Below are 20,138 nucleotides of genomic sequence, written 5' to 3'. Positions count from 1 at the left end.
AATTAGCCGGGCATGGTGGCAGGCGCCTGTAGTCCCAGCTACTCGGGAGGCTGAGGCAGGAGAATGGCACGAAGCCGGGAAGCGGAGATTGCAGTGAGCCCAGATCATGCCACTGTACTCCAGCCTGGGCGACAGAGTGAGACTCCGTCTCAAAAAAATAAATAAATAGAGAAAAAAGGGGATATGTTATACCTGTTCAAGTATATAATCTAACCTTGCTACTTACATATTACCAAAATTCCAACTTAAATTTATTGTTACTCTAGCTTTAATGGTTTCACAAATACGAAAGTTGCTAGATAAGCAGTACCAACCTATCTAAATCTCCAATGATATTCAATTAAAATTTTATTTATAGCATCATGCAATCACTCAGTAAAACCACTCATTTAAAGTCCAACCGAAATAAATTGTTATTAACAAAATACCTATATTGAAAGTAATATATTGTAAGAACTCTACCTTAAACTGACCATGGGGATGAACTACAATGTCATAAAATATGAGCCAAAATGTTCACTCAATAATTTTAATTACATCACAATTAAGTCCAGAACTATGCCTTTTTTTGTGTGTAAGGCTGAATAAGGACACAACTGACGAGAGAAAATTGCTTCCTAACGCATCATTTACTGCAATAGCTTACTTTATGCAATAACCAATATCACGAGACTGCAAATACTGAATAATTATGGTTATTTATGAATAGCACTTATTCACTCCTATACTCTGATAGGAGTGAAATTTTAAGACCAAAATAATAGCCGGGCACGGTGGCACATGCCTGTAATCCCAGCTATTTGGGAGGCTGAGGCAGGAGAATCGCTTGAACCCAGGAGGCGGAGGTTGCAGTGAGCCAAGATCATGCCATTGCACTCCAGCCTGGGCAAGAGTGAAACTCTGTCAAAAAAAAAAAAAAAAAAAAAAAAAAAGACCAAAATAAGAGATTGTTGAATTTCATGTACCCATACTGAAGAAAAACCAAACAAAACAAAAACAAAAGCAAACAGAAAAAGATTTGGAGCAAGAATTAGATTAAAATTTTACCTATTTGTACCACACCTCTGAGCTGACTCACCTGAAAGATGTGCAATGCTTACCTGTCTTGCAGTCGTCATTAGGACTAAATGAATAAATACAGGAAAACAACAAAGCTGCAGTAGGTACTCGGTAAATGGCAGCTGTTAGATGTAGCCAGAATTCTTCATTAAAACTTTTTTCAGTTTTTCTGATAATCATTAAGAATTTACACAACGTAGGGTAGAATACTGTATTTTCCTCTAGAGATCAGATTTTACAATACTTCAGTAGTAGAGCTGAACTGATTATAGTGGGTAGGTGGCCCAGAATTCTCCAGGATATTACTTTTACTTTACCTTATTCCTTCCTGAACCATTTGAAAATAATCCCAAAGAGTTTCTATAAGCCTGCTACCAACTGAAAATTAATTACTCAGAGGTCTACAGTGACAATCTTTAAGACCTGTGACATTACATGTTGCCTGAAATTTCAAGACCCTATCTGTTCAGCCAACTTTAAATTTTCTGTAGTACAGGGGTCTTTTTGTGGTTTTTGGTTTGCTTTGATTTTTTACTCTGTAGAATCTTTCTGGTCACATATTTTCTAATAAAAAAATTGGCAATGTCACATATACTAGAACACTAAAAAAAAATGCTTGATTAATGAGCATTACTGTCCTTAGACATCTCAATAGCAAAAGAAGCAGTCGTTTGATTACACATATCAAGTACATATATAGTAACACACAACTACTCATCTGAACATCGTTAAATACAAAGTAAAAAAGCATACCTTCAAAAAGCAACTAGAAATCATACTGGTCTTCAGCTTTAATGAAGTGGTTAGAAAAGTTTATTTTGTGCTTAGGACATTTTTCTAAGGCATCACAAGTTACACATCCAAACTCTTCAATGGTACAATATTTTATATTCTAAAGGAGAGGCCTTTAAAGAACACTTGTATATTATGATACTGTAAATCTAATGGATTCACATAGCAACAGAGCCTAGAAAGAAGGGGACATTACAGAAATTGTCTACTACATAATGGTCAGTTGATTCATTGTATTTATGGTTTTCCCCCTTCTTTTAAGGTGAAAACTATGTATTCTAGCTCTTTAAGGAGTAAAAATACACAAAAATGTTCCATCCTACTGACTTTTACCTGTGAAATCCCACAGAATATTACCAGTCAGGAAAGAACACAGAATAATATGAAGTTTGTCTTTTAAAAAATATAAAAATGTTATTATTTTAAAACATCAAGCATTACAGACTGTAAAATCAATTAAGAACTTTCTGTATATGAGGACAAAAATACATTTAAGACATATACAAGAAGATGCTTTTTCCTGAGTAGAATGCAAACTTTGTTTTATATTAAGCTTCTGTGAATTTTCAAAATGTAAAATACTGCGGCTTTTCCACATCAGACAAAAATCAGGAATGTTCACCTTCACATTCAAAAACAAACAAACAAAAAAACAATTTCAAGTTGAAGTTCAGCAAGAATGATGTAAAATCTGAAAAGAGTGGCCAAAATTTTAAATTACAACAGATTGTTCAACTTGATGGCTCTCCCAGTAAACTTCAGTTTGAAATAACAGAAAAGTACTGTTTACTAAAACATAAAAAATGTTTCCAGGAAATTATCATCCAATTTGAAAAATAAAAAATGTAACCCATAGTAAATAAGAAAAATACAAGAGAAAATCAAACTTTGTTGGAATCAAGAGAATACCATGAACTTAAAAACTTCCTAAATCAGTAGCATATCCTGTATTACCATGTGTAGAAAACTGTAATTAATGTAACTGTAATTAATAAAAATTAATTTTTATTAGTTGCATAACCTAAAAATACAAGGAAATTTTGGATTATACCTCTAAAAAGACCACGAAATTGTCACTGAAATACACATTTCTTGAGACAATGGGCAAAGTTCCCATTTATGGGAAATATCTTCTTTTTTTCACACAGTGAAACCAAGAAAAATTATATCAAATGAGAAATATTTTTCTCTAAAATAATATTCTTAAATACCTCAATAATGCAATACTTGGGAAATGTAAATTTTCAAAACTCAGACTTGAAACAGGTTATTATTAAACAAATATACATAAATCTTATTGCTTGGCATGATTTTTCAAAAATTAGAGAACTATTTAAACCACCATACTGTGCTTAAATCATATTTCAAACTTGTATACCTAGTGCTTTTATGTTCTGAATGTAGACTCTTCAATTTAATGACAATCTAGACTGAACTCTGCAATATACAAGAAAGTCACAGTTCACTTCAAACCAAACAAAATGATCAATCTTATATTTTTATCAAAATCATAATATTAACTATAAAATTTAACTAGGATTTATCTGTGGCCAATGATGGACCCAGAGAGCGTTGTCTTATGGCATTCTGTGGAAAGTCTTTGTTTGTTCCTTCTTTACGTTCAGTTTCTTCTTCTGAAACATCTTCTTCATCCGCCTCTTGTTCCTCCTCCACTTTTTTCAAAGGTTGTGCGGATTCTGATAATAATTTTTCTTAAAGACAAAGACCAAAAATGTATTTTTGTAGATGTATTAGATTTGCTCTAGAGTAAAATCAAGATACAATGTCTCATATGCCCAAAAACCGCTTTGGCATAAATTTATCATGTTTGGATTTCCAAAAGGAAAAAGTTATTCAAGATTAGATCCAAAAAACTATGAATATTATAAAAATATAAATGGTATGAGCCATTTTAGTTATCAAAGTCATTCTAATTACCCACCTATTTATAAACTGAACTGAAATTAATGAATCAGCATTAATGTTGTCAATATGGAAGTTGCATGAAAATATACAGCATTAAAAAGAACTTGTTGGTCCAATGGTAGTAGGTTATCAGAACTTACTAATATTACTGTCACTAACGGTGATAACCCCCACTGCTAAATTTGACTGGCTTTTTAAAAAAAAACTATCGGCCGGGCGCGGTGGCTCAAGCCTGTAATCCCAGCACTTTGGGAGGCCGAGACGGGCGGATCACGAGGTCAGGAGATCGAGACCATCCTGGCTAACACGGTGAAACCCCGTCTCTATTAAGAAATACAAAAAACTAGCCAGGCGAGGTGGCGGGCGCCTGTAGTCCCAGCTACTCGGGAGGCTGAGGCCGGAGAATGGCGTGAACCCGGGAGGCGGAGCTTGCAGTGAGCTGAGATCCGGCCACTGCAGTCCAGCCTGGGTGACAGAGCGAGACTCCGTCTCAAAAAAAAAAAAATAAAAAAAATAAAAAAAAAAATAAAAATAAAAATAAAAATAAAAAAAAACTATCTCATACTTATTTGCTATTAATCTTCTGGTCAAAAAGTCAGTATCCTTGTTTCAGTTCCCAAGGGAACAGAAATCACACATTTACAGTTGAAGGTTGTATTTCTGTCCATATCTTCTTCTGGTCTTATAAATGTGCTTCCCCTTACTCATCCCCCATATATAGTATTTTATTACAATATAGTTACAACAGTAAAATGTAAAAATCTTAAGTGTACATCTCAATGAATACATACATACACACATACACACCCTTTCGATGTTTTTTATGGCCAGCTGCTAGTTAACTTAAACTTAGAGAACACCATGGTGAGATACAGGAGACAGAATTGGGTCAAAGAGCTTTACTCTGTTCAATGATCTCAGACTGCCCCCAATCCTAGGCAATCGAGAATGGTGGGGCCAGGGCGGGGGGACCCGCAAGGAAGGAGTGGGTTAATAAAGCAGAACAAACCATGGGGAAAAATTACCAGTAATGAACAATCTGTTGTTTAGTCCGCCTGGCATCCACCTTCATTTTGGGCTAACAGCCCCTTCCCTATGCCACACCCCAAGTGGTCCTGGTGAATACTAGTTTACAGCAGTGGTTCTCTACCAAGGGAGTTTCCCCCTCCACAAGGAACACTTCACAATGTCTAGAGATATTTTTGCTTTTCACACCTGAGAAGGGCAGTGCTATTGGTAAGTAGAATGCTATTAAATATTCAACAGTGTATAAAAGGCAGTCCGTCACAACTAAGAATCATCTGGCCAAAAACGTCAATAGTGTCAAGGTTGCGGAACCCTTGTTTCCAAAAAGTGAGACCTCTACACCAGCGGAGTGCACCAGAATTTCTCCAAAAAAGAGATGGGTGTAGAAAAAAAAATGAATGTCCTTCTTATTCTTAGATTGTGACTAGTTTTCTCTAACCACCTTACGCTAGTGACTGGAAAGGGCCAAGTTGATCCAGATGCCCTTGTGAGCAGAGAAAAAATAGAAAAATAAAAAAAAATTCTAAAAAGCACTCAACTGAGAATTGAACAAGTCAAGGTGTGGAGAACTGAGTAACTCAGAAACAGCATCTTAACAACATCATTTGAGCCTTAAGGATCTAGTCAATCCTGACCTCAGACTCCATCGCTACATAAACCAATAAATTCCAATTTTGCTTAACAGTAGATTGAGTTGGGTTTCTTTAGCACCCCTAGCAACTCAAAATCAAGACAAGCACACATATTGGAAAACAACTCAAATCATGTGTTCCATCATGGAAGGGGCATGGCAATATCACTTTAAAGTCTGAATTAATATCAGTTGTATTACTAAAGAAAAATAAATTACACAATCATATGTATAGTGATTACTTACTGAATGCTTATTATATGTTAGTAACTAGGATAATGTGAGCATTACATACCTATCTCCTAAGTGTCATAATGATCCAGTGGGGCAAGTATAATTACTTTCATTTCACAAAGGAGGTTACATGCTCAGAGGGTAGAAAATGTCTGTCATACTGCTTTGCTATTAAGTGGTAGAGCTGGGATACCCAATCAGATCTCTCTGGCTCAGAGACCATGCTTGCCTTCTTTTTGAATGATTTGGAAAGGCATTCAAAAAACCCTTTACTTTATGCCTTTCAATCCCTCCAAATTAACAGATATTTAAAGGTAAAGATTTCTTTAGTGACTTTTACAGTGGATTATAATAGAGGACAGAAAAACTTAAGTAGCTTGACATTAATTAACCAAGTCATTTTAAAAATTTCATTTCCAAGAAATGAATTCCCTTGTAACTTCCTAAAAGAGGTAGAGTATTATCTCTGTCATTTCCTTAGGTTCAACTCTTTTAAAGTTGCTAAAATTGGGCCTATTCACTGACTTGCCCTTCTTGTCTGCGAACACTTACTTCTTTGTGTACACCAGTTATGTATTCCACAGTATTGCACAGAAAGGATTCTATCAGAGTCAGTATTCTTTTGAAAAGTTTGTACGGTCAACACCAAAAGACAAGTAAGTTCATGTGCTGGGGCCTGTAGATTTTCCTATTGGTAACCACTTTCTCTAAGACAAGGGTTCTCAAATAGTGGTCCTCAGACCAGCAACATCAACTTCACCTGGGAATTGTAAGAAATGGAAATTCCTGGCCCCAATACAGAACTTCTGAGTCCAAAACCCAGTGAGGGGAATCAGCAATCTGTTTCAACAAGTTCTCCAGGTAAGTCTCAGACACTCTCAAGTTTGCTCTAAGTGGTAAGATGACTTAGACTCCAACACCTACATCCTCAGAGAAATCAATCTATGCAGACTACCAAAGTAAACTCTTGGGAGACGAGAGGACGATCTGGCAACAGTGGCAATAACAGCCTGCACATCACATGACTTAGTACATACTTTGGTACCTTTATGGGATCCAATACTAGTTGCACACTGATCACCCTACAGACTTTCTGAAGGCTATATGATTTATGTGAGGGTGAAGACAGAATATAAGAAAACCAAACATAATACAGATGCTCCTTGACTTATGATGGGGTTACACCCTGATAAATCATAAGTTGAAAATATCATAAGTCAAAAAGGCATTAATACAACTAACCTATCCTTACATAAGTTGAAATACATTAATATACCTAACCTAACCTAATCTGCCCAGCATCACAAAAGTACTCCATACCAGTAGCCCAGAATAGGTCAAAATTCAAAATTTAAAGTACAGTTTTTACTGAACGCATATTCGTTTTGCACTATCGTAAAGTCAATTTTAAGTTGAATGACTGTAGGTCAGGGACCATCTGTATAACTACTTTTATATATGTATCTTTTGTATCTACTAAATTAAATCTTACGGTTTATTCACAATTTAAAAGTTGGTGAGTAAACATTTTATATTCATTTCGCTTCAAAAACCTTAAACCTAATAATACATTTGTCTTTTAAGTAATCTGTGCTTACGCTTTTTTCCTAGACATCAGTGGCCCTTTTTGGATAAGATGATTCCTTCCCCTATGCATGTCCTTTTTAGTATCAATGCAACTATCTAAGAAATGAAAAGATGAACTACCAGTATAAAAGGACAAGGTACACTATAAATCTAATCTCCATAGACTTCATTTCGGAAATTTTGATCTCAATAAGCCCTAAGTTAAGAAAGACATCATGGCCAGGTGCAGTGGCTCACACCTGTAATCCCAGCACTTTGGGAGGTCGAGGCGGGCGGATCACAAGTTCAGGAGATTGAGACTATCCTAACACAGTGAAACCCCATCTCTACTAAAAACACAAAAAATTAGCTGGGCGTAGTGGCACGCACCTGTAGTCCCAGCTACTAAGGAGGTTGAGGCAGGAGAATAGTTTGAACCTGGGAGGTGGAGGTTGCAGTGAGCCGAGATCGCATCACTGCACTCCAGCCTGGGCAACAGAGCGAGGCTCCGTCTCGAAAACAAACAAACAAACAAAAGATATCATAAATGAAGGAGTATCAGGCCACAAGTCTGATTTAGTTAAACCCTAAGCTTTGTCACTTCTGTGTGACTGTGAACCTTAGTTTCCTCAAGTACAAAATGAGAGCAGTATCACCTATGCACTCTACTACAGAATGGCTAAAAGGCAAATGAGGTAACAGATAAGTAAAAGTTCTTTAAGAACTGCAAATATAAACACTTCCATTAACAGTACAATTACAAGACTGGTAAATGCTTGTAATTATTTAAATTGATCTGTAGTACAGTTCAGTGTCAGTGACACCCTAAATCAACCATAGGGATTGCTTTTCCTAATATCCTACCAGAAAAAACCTACAATTGACTGGCATTCAAAGAATACTCTTCAACTGTGGCGGCCACTATACTAATGAAAGACTTCAAGAGTAGAATATATTCCACTTATAAATTGACACCAAATAAATATTATTAAATAGCTACATGCTATATGCCATGTTAAAATTCCCCATAATATACGAGTCAAGAAAATAAGTGTTCAAAATCCACTGGGCTACATTCTTACACGAAATATACATTTCTTCTACCTTCCCTTATGCCACAGCTGATAAAGACCAACAATCCACAGTTAGAATTCTAAGCTCGAAGAGCAACCTGTGAAATGTGATTGTGATTACAGAAATGAATAGGACTATAGTGAATAAAAGATAAACATTTTAAAATATACTTACTTGAAGGGTATGGGTATGGCTGTGGTCTGCGCCTTTTTGAAGGACAAAGGCAATCTGCCACAAATATCATACACTGTAAAAATAAAAATTGTAAGAAATCTGAATGTAGAATATATGCCACAGCTAATGTAACTATTTTAAATTATCATGTTTTTAAATATCTTTCTTCCTAGCACTCCAAAAATGAAATACTTACGAGTCCTAGTAACAGTCCGGAAAACAGAGTTGCTAAAGCAAAAACAGTATATGATCCCCATACTGGCAATCCAAGGTCTTCAATAAAGTAGTTATGGCAAGCCTAAAATGAAAAGAAAAAAAAAACTAAAAATCTGTTCATTTTTGTTAAAGTGATAGTGGTATAAATGCTTAAGATAAAAATATTTTAGTCCATACCCTGATCCACATAGATAGCTGAAAGAGTGCTGACATACTACTCATCCTAAAAATAAAAGAGATGATTAAAAAACTGAATAACATACACAGCTTTGTCTATATATACTATTTTCTACTCCATAATTTCCCCAATATGACAGATTTTATTGCTGTTAATCAAGACTAGAGATACATCACTGATTTCATGCCTATAATAAGGCTTGTTCATGAAAACTGTTTCTAAATTGATACTACCATGTGACAGCCTCGTAAATAAACATACTTGACAGTAACTTTTTCCTTTTCTCCCACTGTTTTGATGTTAATATTTTGTCTTTCATCTGATCATTTCTCCAATACACTGAGTAAAGGGTTACAAGTTCCATGAAACCAGTTGGAAAAGGCAACTCTTACTTACCCTTAAAAGCCTTTAAAGCATGACCAAAGGGACGCTCAAGGAAGGACTAGAAACAATTGTCAAGCCAATTCTTCCTACTTAAGAACTATTCCTCTTTTATATTGAAATTAATTAAAATTTCTAAGAGCATTAGTTTGACATCTTTTAATGATATACAAATTACATAGGTAAATAAATGCTAAGTCATCATATAAGCAAAAATTAGTATTTTACATAATTAAATGGCCAGTTTTAAAAAGGCATGCTTCAGAAATAAGAAAGGTCTGTGAGTTCCCAATTGTAGCAGCTTGAAAATACACTTACAAGAAACTACTTTCTTCTACTGGAAAAGGACAAGATTCATTTATGAGATGAGATTTCAGAGAACAAAAATCAGTTATACTTTTAAGTCGACATAGAAAGGTACTTTAATCATGTTGCTTCTGTTGTTTAAAAGCCAAGTGAGAAGAGAAACAAGGAACTGAAATATAAAGCACTGTATAGCCTCACTGTAGTCTGCAGTAATTTATTTCAGGAACAGTAGGATCCAAAATTGAGTTGGGCATGGTAGTTCAATGGGCGAGTGTTGACAGGCTGATCTTTCTCCCATTCCCAGAATCTAGAGCATTTTTCTCTTATGGGATTACTGTGTCAACTCCCTATCCTCCAAAGGTAAGTGTGGTAAGACGATAGGAAGATACAGATGGCCACACGGGATCAGTCCATGGTACCTCAGCAAAACTCACTATTACCAGAGGTCTCTCACATTACCAGTGAGGCCTTGTACCCCAACAGCAAAGCAGAAAGCATGCTTGCTACTTCCAATCCTTATCACTCCATTGCCAGTTGCTATGAAGAAATTCATCTACCCTCTAGATATCTATAAAGCTCAGTGCCTAGGCACGCTATTATGGTCAACGCTTATACACACTATTCATATAAGAAGTTATCAGATAGGTGGAATAACCAACCAAACATAATTCAATCGCTTTACATCAAGAGTCGAAGTTTATGTAATTTAGTTGGTATCAGCAATTTTTGACAGTCTCTATGGAGACAGAACATTACAAAACAAACTGAAGTCTGGAGATAGCATGAGTACAAGTTTGAGCCTACTCATTCAAATTGTTACACTCGAGTGATAGCTTTACCCATTATGCTGTGAACAACCTTAGGGGCATTTAGTTTTTGATACAACATTGTAGCAAGCTACAATATTCCTGAAAAGGTGTACAACTTACTTCTATAAAATGTCTTCTCTAACTCAAGAAGCATGAAACTGTTTGACTTAGAAGGTCAAACTAAAAAGATCAAACATGTAGGCCGTGCACGGTGGCTCATGCCTGTAATCCCAGTACTTTGGGAGGCCAAGGCGGGTGGATCACAAGGTCAGGAGATTGAGACCATCCTGGCTAACACGGTGAAACCCTGTTTCTACTAAAATACAAAAAAATTAGCCGGGCGTGGCGGTGGGCGCCTGTAGTCCCAGCTATTTGGGAGGCTGAGGCAGGAGAATGGCGTGAACCATGGAGGCAGAGCTTGCAGTGAGCCAAGATCACGCCACTGCACCCCAGCCTGGGCGACAGAGTGAGACTCCATCTCAGGAAAAAAAAAAAAAAAAAAAAAGAACATGTAATAAATGTGGATACACCTTAACAGCTCAAGAAAGAAAAAGAGTATGAAATGCTTTACATAAAATATAATTATCTGTTCCAATTAATTATAAAATGGGTAAGAGAAAAAGCCCTCATACTTACAGAACAGAACCTGGACCAAACCATGATGAAACGGGCTCAATACTCTTCCACTCTTTATCACTTATAAAGTTTATGAAGTCCTTCTTAGTCCTTGGACCCTGATAGCGCCTAAATTCACCATCTTTACAACTAAAGAGAATCAGAATTAAATATCATCCAGCATTGAGAAATAATTTAATATTCATTTTGCTATTTTTTCACCTCACTTTATAGTCACTTCTAACATTCAAAAGCATTAGCAATGTACAAGTATTAATAGCAAATTATACTATTTACCTACTCATGACATTTTAGCCCCCAATTTAACAATGAGATTACATTTTTTTAAATAAGTCTTAAAAAATTACTGTTATTCTACCAAATAATAAAACTATGAAATATAGTAAGTAGATAAATCTCAGAAAAGTACTTTTAAACCTTATGTGTAATACACATATTAAAAGAATTATATAAAAAGTATTAGAATAGTGCTTGGCACATAGTAATTATTAGCTGTTAATCTATAACTTAAAATTTCAGCCGGGCGCGGTGGCTCAAGCCTGTAATCCCAGCACTTTGGGAGGCCGAGACGGGCGGATCACGAGGTCAGGAGATCGAGACCATCCTGGCTAACACGGTGAAACCCCGTCTCTACTAAAAAATACAAAAAACTAGCCGGGCGCGGTGGCGGGCGCCTGTAGTCCCAACTACTCGGGAGGCTGAGGCAGGAGAATGGCGTGAACCCGGGAGGCGGAGCTTGCAGTGAGCTGAGATCCGGCCACTGCACTCCAGCCTGGGCGGCAGAGCGAGACTCCGTCTCAAAAAAAAAAAAAAAAAAAAAAAAAAAATTTTAAGGCATTTTTCTAGTACTTTTGGCTATAATAGCATCACCTCAGCCACCCTGCTTTAAATCACTGGAGGCATTTGGTACAGTGTTTCCTTTCCTCTCATTTCAGTGACTATTTACAGTCAGTTTTGCAGCCTTCCTTAGATCCACCTCCTCCTTCCCATTTCCAATGTAGAAAGTTCTGTCAGAGTCATAAATGTTCTCTTGGCTCCAACATCTTTAAGTGCAAAAACTCATCTAACTCAAAAACTCATCGGCTCCCTACTAGGGACCTGTTAAGAAGGGTTAAGAGACCCTTTATTCACCCAGAGGTAAAGACCACGAGGAAGCCCCCCACCCCAAAACACAAAGTTTTTGTGAAGTGTCATCTGAGCTATTCTTTGAAGCATAGGTAGGATTTCGACAGGCAGGAAACAGGAGAAAGGACATGGTAAACAATTTTGACTAAAAGAAAAAGGGCAGGAAATTCCAAATAAGGTCAGGAGGCACTAAGAAGTGAAAAGGAAAGGGGAGAGACTGAAGGGGCATGTGGGAAAAAGGACTGAATGAGAAGGGCAGGACAGAAGCTCTTATGGAGACAGAGAACAGAAATTTACATAAATGTAAAGGGAGTGGGGTGAATTTTAAAAACATGAAAAAAAAAGAAAAAAGGGCAAAGAAAAGCAAGCTATAAACACAAAGAAGTGTCAACTTGTTTTCAGTACCTCCTGATATTTAACCTACCAGCTACATGATGTTAGGGTACACAGCAGGTACACAGACTTGAGATTTCATACCCCCAAATTAGAAGATAAAGCCAAACTAATAGACCTGACACTGAAGACTACATAATCTTCCTCATTCTGATTTATCACCCAACTGTCACCTACTACTGTACCCAAGGCTGTACAACAGCACTTTCATAGCTACTTTTTGGACATATCATGTTCCTGTTAATGACTGTTTATGAGATTGTCCTCAGAATAAAATGCTTACCCTGCACTCTTAAAATCCTACTTCCAAGGTTTCATTTAAACCCCATATTCTCTGGGAATCAATCCAGGTAACTGTGATTTCTCCTTTACCCAATTTCCTACAGGACTCACCACTACTTTGGACTCATAATGACTCAACACGCTGAAGAGGATCACAACATTTCACAAGAACATCACTTTCAAAACAACTGTAAATCTTTGAGAACAGAGACTGTTTCATACATCACTCAACTTCCTAAAGGCACTTAGGATAACACTAAGCAAAACAAGCCCTCTAAAACACCTGCTGAATATAATGAGATTACCTCAGCTCTTCCAACATGATCCAAGCTAGAGGCCTACTACTTCTGATTACACTATAATGCATCTTTCTCCATAATTGAGAATCTTCAAATACTTACTGATAAATAGTAGGAAGAGCAGTTATGATAAACCGTCCACTCAGTCCTACAAATAAAGAACACACAGCAGGTTTTACATGGGCCAATCACTGACTACTTAAAAGGTGACTTTGAATTATTTAAATACATACTAATAGGAAAGAATATGAAATTATACATAATAGTTGAGCTTTGTAATACATAATTTAAAAGTGAATTACGTACTTAAAGCAACTTTAAAAAACACAATACTGCACATTATCTCAGTTAAAAAGTATGTAGAACTAGAGTACTGAATACGTTTTTAAATAAATAAAAACACTTCATTATTTATACCACTGTCAAAATTAAGACTAGTAGTAATAAGTCTTGGGACAGCACAAGGTGGTAGGTTCTTAGATCTAAAATCAAATGGAATTGCACTTGACATTCAACAAACAAAGGCAGTTTATGGTGCTGCTAAAAATGGAAAATAATGTGAATCTTTCATAAGACAGGCAAAAATAAAAGCAGCTAACATTTATTATTAGCCAGGTGTCCAGCACTGATATTATAGGGAATTGACCTGTGCCTCAGTTTTCTTATCTGTGAAATGGGGACATTACATATTTCATGGGGTTGTATAAGGATTAAATAATAAACACAAGATACTTGGAAGAGTGCTATAATAGGCAAGCGTTCAATAAATATTACTTATTATTACCATTTGAAATGGGGTAGCCAAGAACCCAAGGGTAGTGTGACTACTGAGAACGGTAAGATGAGGTTGGTCTGTGGAAGGAACCTCCTTAAGGGCAGGACCTGCCACTTGTCCAGGGACCAAGTCAGGAATGCACTTGACCTCACAACCACGAGGGCTTTATATTCAGAAGCCCACATCCTCAAATCATAGGTACTAAATTCAAAACTCAGTTTCAGAGATTCAGATCTTCTTTTGTCAGGGAACGTGACCTTGACTCTAGAAAAACACTCAACCGCATGCTCCTTATTCTGAAGCCTGGTATGGATGCAAACGTGGCTTGGCCAATGTTCACCTGAACCACAGTGTTCTAGGACTCCTCAAAGACATCTTACATACTAGTCTGGGGCCTGGGATGCAAAGAAAAACAAATCAGAGGCAGTTATATGGGGAGGGATAAAAAGAGGGTAATGTCTTCAAGAACCCTTAAAGCAATGCTTTCAAGGAATGAGGTGTTTACACAACTAGGGAATCTCCATTTTGCAACCATTGCACACTAAGCCCCCATGAGGGAGGTGCACAAGTCAGGTTAACTAGCTGCAGACTGTTAGGTTTTGAAAACCTAATGAAAGGTAGAATTAAGACTATGTAATGTAGAAAGTAGGATAAACATATCAACCCAAACAGCAAAGAAACAAAACTAACCAAAGACTTACAGTACCTGGCTGCTCTGTGACATCTACTTTTGCAACATTAACCTCAAGATCTTCTCCCCATTCAGCAAAACTTTCCCATTCCGGTTGAAGATTTTGACAAGCAGGGCACCACGGGGCGTAACTAAGAAATACAGATTTTTTTTTTTTAAAAAAAGTTAAGCACATTAGTATGACTATTTATCTTGGGATAAAAAATTTAAATGTATAATTTATGAAGAATATTTTACATAAAAACACTGAAGACGACAAGGTGGTTAATTTCATGCAGATAGAAAACTTTTAAGGGTAGATCTAACAATCCGGAAATCAAGAATGATGAACTGATGATGCTAATCAAATGAAATTATGAGAATAAGACACACGATTTTTTCACATGCAAAACAGCTCTTCAAAAAACCTTTGCATTTCTCTATCAATGTGTGGCTACCAGAAAGTTCAGGACCAAAGTTAGAGCTTACCAATTTTAATAATTTACACTGCAGAGTCACAAATGCAAAGTGTTGGAAAAACAGAAGTGTTCTGGGCTGTGGCGAATAAGAAAGCACATATTCCATCTTAAGGTGGCAACCATTACTAAGTAGGATTGCCACAAAGGATGCTGGCACACTAAGGCTGGCTATTCATATTCAAAAGAAGATGGAGATCTGCATTTTTATATGAGACTGTTACCTCAAAAAATAACCCACATAAAAATACTAAGCAGGCCAAACAAAACTCTTGGCCAGTTAGGTCATCCTGTTTCCAAGTCCTTGGATTTACAAATGCAAGCATATTAGCATTTAAATTACTCCTCTGGTATTCATTATCTCCCAAGGATCTTATTTTTACACTTTATTGTATTTTATCTTATAAAACAACACAGGGTTGTTTCTTTTTTTTTTTTTTTTTTAACAGAACCAGGAAGAATAAAACCTAAACCAGTTAAACACAAAACTATAGTTTCTGTACTTCACATTTTCTTCACTTGTTTTATGAAAACCAAACTCCTAAAATAGACATTGTAGAACAAGACAAACTGGTACTATAAAAGCCAAGCTCCTAACAATAAACTGTATTACAATGAAAATATCTCCATGACAAAACTTCTGAGCAGAAATGGATTTACTGTAGATAATTCACTTGTAATTAGGAGCAGACTATTACTAAAACTTCTAGATTCCTTCTTTTTCAGGTTTGTTTTGTTGCTCAGTTGCTTTTTTATTTTTTGAAACAGGGTCTCGCTTTGGCACCCAGACTGGTGGGCAGTGGGGCGATTTAGGCTCACTGCAGCCTCAACCTCCCAGACTCAAGACATCCTCCCACCTCAGCCCAAGTAGCTGGGACTAGAGATGCCTGCCCACACTCCCAGCTAATTTTTCGTATTTTTTTGTAGAGACTGGTTTTTGCCATGTTGCCCAGGCTGTCAGTTGCTTTCTAAAGACTTACTTTAGAATCTCTACTTAAGGAAAAAGAAAAACTACTACCCTATAGATAGATGCTCCAATGTGGATTTACCTCATACTCTTTTTTGTTAGTCTTGTTCTCTTTAATACTACTTCTGACTGCTGTATTTATGTAGTTGGACCATAATGAATTAAAAAATATCCTTGAGTAATACTTGACTGTATTTTGCATATACATACATGATAACTATTGTTTAATATATTGCTTATAACACTATTTTACAGGCACTATCTAAAGTTACTCATGACGATGACTGAAAAACAAAGTGTCACTTGTCATAGTTCCTCTCCCCTGAAGCCTTCGATGGTGCCTGAATGAAAATTCATTTCAGAGTTGCAGATTATATGCATACTATGAATATTCCCCTTTATTTTACCCTCCATATAAATGTTCTACTTTTTTTTTTTTTTTTTTTTTGAGGTCGAGTCGCACTCTGTCGCCCAGGCTGGAGTGCAGTGGCATGATCTCGGCTCACTGCAACCTCTGCCTCCCGGATTCAAGCGATTCTCCTGCCTCAGCCTCCCGAGTAGCTGGGACTACAAGCGCGTGCCACCACGCCCAGCTAATTTTTTGTATTTTTAGTACAAACGGCGTTTCACCGTGTTAGCCAGGATGGTCTCAATCTCCTGAACTCGTGATCTGCCCGCCTTGGCCTCCCAAAGTGCTGGGATTACAGGCGTGAGCCACTGCGCCCGGCCAGTTTTGTTTGTTTTAAATAACACAGGACTTACTGATTTAGCCTTCTGGGTTCTCCCTTGGGGATGTCACTTTCGCTGGTCTCCTTGACAACCCTTGTTGCATTCTTGACACAAGAAAACACTCACCTGAACCCTGTTGTCTTTTCATTTTTATTTATCTACTTATTTATTTCGCTACATTGCCCACGATCTCTTGAACCCCTGGGCTCAAGCTATCCTCATACCTCAATCTCCTGAGTAGCCTACGCCACTTCCAGCTGAACCTTTTTAAAGAAGGTGTTCTAACAACAATTATTGCATGCCTACTCTGAAGACCCAAAGAAAGCCGCAGCAATAGCTGGATGGTTAACTATTTAGGTACCTTGTTACTCACTTGTAAAATGTGAAAAACACCTGTCACAGAGAATTTGTAGGGAATTAAATATAGTATGTGTGTAAAGGTGCTTAGTGGTGTCCACTACAGTTAATACTCAGTAATCATGCTTTTACCATTATCAGTAATACCGCTAATATGTATAATACCACCATCAACAACAACTCAGCATCTAAAGCAAAGGCAGATACTTTATTTCCCATCGCTGCAGAACAGACATTATTAAATTGAAATCACCACACGAGACACATGATTTCGTTCGAGCAATAAATGATGACCTGGCGCTCTTGAGAGTGTATACATTAATGCATTATCTTTTAATGTAATGCCATTTACAACGACCTAGACGTCACAACCCAAGGTATTCTCTACACTGCAAACACACCCAAAGGAAAAAGGAGATGAGTGAAAAAGCGAAAGCAAAAAAGAAGGGAAAAAGAGAAAACGAAAACTTAAAAATAACCCGACTTGAATTGACTCAGCATTTACAATAAAAAAGTACCTAATCCATTTTTAAAAAGCTTAAAAGCCCCAAATTCCAACACCATAAATAGACTATATTTTAAGGACAGACAAAAGGAGAGGAGAGATTTTGCTCAATATTCTTTTCTGTAAAATGTGGTGAAAATAAGTGTAGAAGTGTGTGAAGAATCACTCTAACTACTTAGACACTAGTCAGACACCTCCTTCTCCGCGCCCCAATCGCAGCCTCAAAATCATGAAAAACGTCAGAATTCGCACTGGCGAATTCGCACTGTGCGCCTCGGGGCGCACCACAGCCACAGAAACGAAACGAGGGTGCACCCCAGAAGAAACTTAACATTTACGGGTAAGAGACGAGGAGGTGGGACCAAGCCGGCGGCAGATCCCAGGAGTTTGGGGAGCTGCAGAAGTCGGGGACGCTAGCTCCGCAACTCGGAGGCGCAGCCCTGGGGAGTCTGGGACCTGCATGAGGAACGTGCGGGGTGAAGTCGTCTGTCCAGGCACTGACGTAGGACCCCGGCCGCACCGCACTCACAATTCTATCATCCAGTCTCCTTCCAGCAGCTCTCTCCAGTTCTCGTCCGTGATGACGCGAACGTTGCTCCGCCGCCCGTGCGTCCAGGGAGCACCCCAAAGCAACAGCACCAGCACTGCCAGGTGAAGTGCAGGACTCCCGGAGGGCGCCATTTCCGCCGCTTGCCCACCTCACAGCGAGCGCGGCGGCCCCTCCTCCCGGTCGCAGCTCCCACTTCCGCCCTTGCGGGCTGCTCAGCGCAAGCGCACGACGGCGCTGCGAGGCGCGCCTGTCTAGAGGACTCTCAATGCGCATGACACGGGTCTGATCCCAGTGAGTGGTGAAGTCGGGAAAGTGGGAAGAACGCCTCTCCACAATGCGCATGACAGAAAAGCCGCCTCTTCTACCGCCTAGGGTGCCCCAATAATGTGGGGGAAGGAACAGAGCAAAAGGAGGCGTGGTGTAAAAAGTGGGGCGGTGCTTTGAGGAAGAACCGCGTAAAATTAGCTCCCAGGATTTTGGCGCCAAATGGTTAGCGTTTGCAAGCAAACTGGTAAGTCTATAATATGCTAAAGCAGTTTTCCAATTAAATGTCCTTCAGAGTTCTCATTTGTTTTCTTTGAAACATGTAGTAAAGCTAATGGATCTTTATAGGAGTCGGAATATTGGTTTACTTCTGAGAGATTATAGACAGGGAAGGTGCAGAGGAACCTTATGGTTATGTTGGATGTGTTGAATGTGTTCAACATGTAGATATGAACAGTAGTTACACAGGCGTACGTATATGATTTTTTTTAAAAAAAGGATCAAGCTGTACATTTTCAGACGGTGCACTTTATGCACCTTCAGGTGTGTGTTATCACTCAAAAAAAATTCAGTAGGTACCGAGATCCTAGGTCAGTACTTCAAAATGGAACCAGACACATAGGCTTGTAACATATATTTGAGTTTTTTTCTCTCAAACACTCGTAAATACAAATGCAAACCAAAATGTGCACTGCCCCATCAGTCAAATGAAAATGGTTGCAGGCGCGGTGGCTCACGCCTGTAATCCTAGCAAAAATAAGGTAGGCCAAGGCGGGCGGATCACTTGAGGTCAGGAGTTTGTGACCAGCCTGACCAATATAGTGAAACCCCGTCTCTGCTAAAAATACAAAAATTAGCCGGGCGTGGTGGCAGGTGCCTGTAGTCCCAGCTATTCGGGAGGCTGAGGCAGGAGAGTGGCTTGAACCTGGGAGGCAGAGGTTGCAGTGAACCGAAATCATTCGACTGCACTCCAGCCTGGTCTATAGAGACAGACTAAGTCTCAAAAAAAAACAAAAAAGGGAAATAGTTGCCACTCCACTATCTTACCTCACCTTTTCAACTTAACTCACCCCAATTAGTCCCCTTCCTCACCCTTCCACTGAATAGCCCTCTCAAGGACACTAGCAACCAGCAAGATAAAACCCAGTCATTTCTTCTCGATGCGTCTAGCGTGACTCCTAGCCCCATTCTACCACACACCTTGAAACACTTTACTATCTTGCTTTCTGGGCAGCTCCCTGTTTTTTTCTCTTTCCTACACTAGCTGATTCTTCTCAAACTTCTTGGCTGGTCCTTCTTTACTTAACTTGTGGACATTGGCGTCCCCAGGATGCTTTACTACCCCCCAACCCTCACCCTCGCCACCTTTCTCTTCGTATCATCAGGCTCTGATCTTTCTGGGAACTACAGGCATATGTATTCAACTCCTTGCTGAACATCTCTTGGATATGTAATGGCTGGTGAAAGCAAAAGAAATCTTGGGGCCCCGAAATCATTAAGCTAAAGGGAAAAGTCAAGCTGGGAGCTGCTTAGGGCAAACCTGCTTCTCATCCCTCTGCTCACTGAGATAAATGCATATCTGATTGCCTCCTTTGGAAAGGCTAATCAGAAACTCAGAAGAATGACACCATTTGTCTCTTATCTACCTATGACCTGGAAGCCCCTTCCCAGCTTCGAGTTTGTCCCACCTTTGCTTTGAGTTGTCCCACCTTTCCAGGCCAATACAATGTTCATCTTA

General features: G+C 38.4%; 1 protein-coding gene and 1 non-coding gene across 2 annotated transcripts; both read right to left on the bottom strand.

Annotated features, from left to right (window-relative positions):
- Positions 1-330: 330 nt before the first annotated feature.
- TMX1 (thioredoxin related transmembrane protein 1) lies at positions 331-18,409 on the bottom strand. Its single transcript, XM_025392401.1, has 8 exons — positions 18,116-18,409; positions 14,589-14,704; positions 13,210-13,255; positions 11,009-11,137; positions 8,876-8,921; positions 8,679-8,780; positions 8,483-8,555; positions 331-3,563 (listed from the first exon to the last, which is right to left on the bottom strand). Exons 1-8 carry the CDS (start codon positions 18,265-18,267, stop codon positions 3,385-3,387), a joined length of 843 nt encoding a protein of 280 aa, XP_025248186.1. The 5' UTR covers positions 18,268-18,409; the 3' UTR covers positions 331-3,384.
- On the bottom strand, positions 14,336-14,470 carry LOC112629539. Its single transcript, XR_003120641.1, has one exon. It is a non-coding gene; the product is annotated as a small nucleolar RNA SNORA70 (small nucleolar RNA).
- Positions 18,410-20,138: the final 1,729 nt, after the last annotated feature.

Source organism: Theropithecus gelada, chromosome 7b (assembly GCF_003255815.1).
Source record: "Theropithecus gelada isolate Dixy chromosome 7b, Tgel_1.0, whole genome shotgun sequence".
Classification (NCBI taxonomy): Eukaryota; Metazoa; Chordata; class Mammalia; order Primates; family Cercopithecidae; genus Theropithecus; species Theropithecus gelada.
Note: the sequence above shows the minus strand (reverse complement) of the source record. Positions and strands in the feature narration are given on the sequence as shown.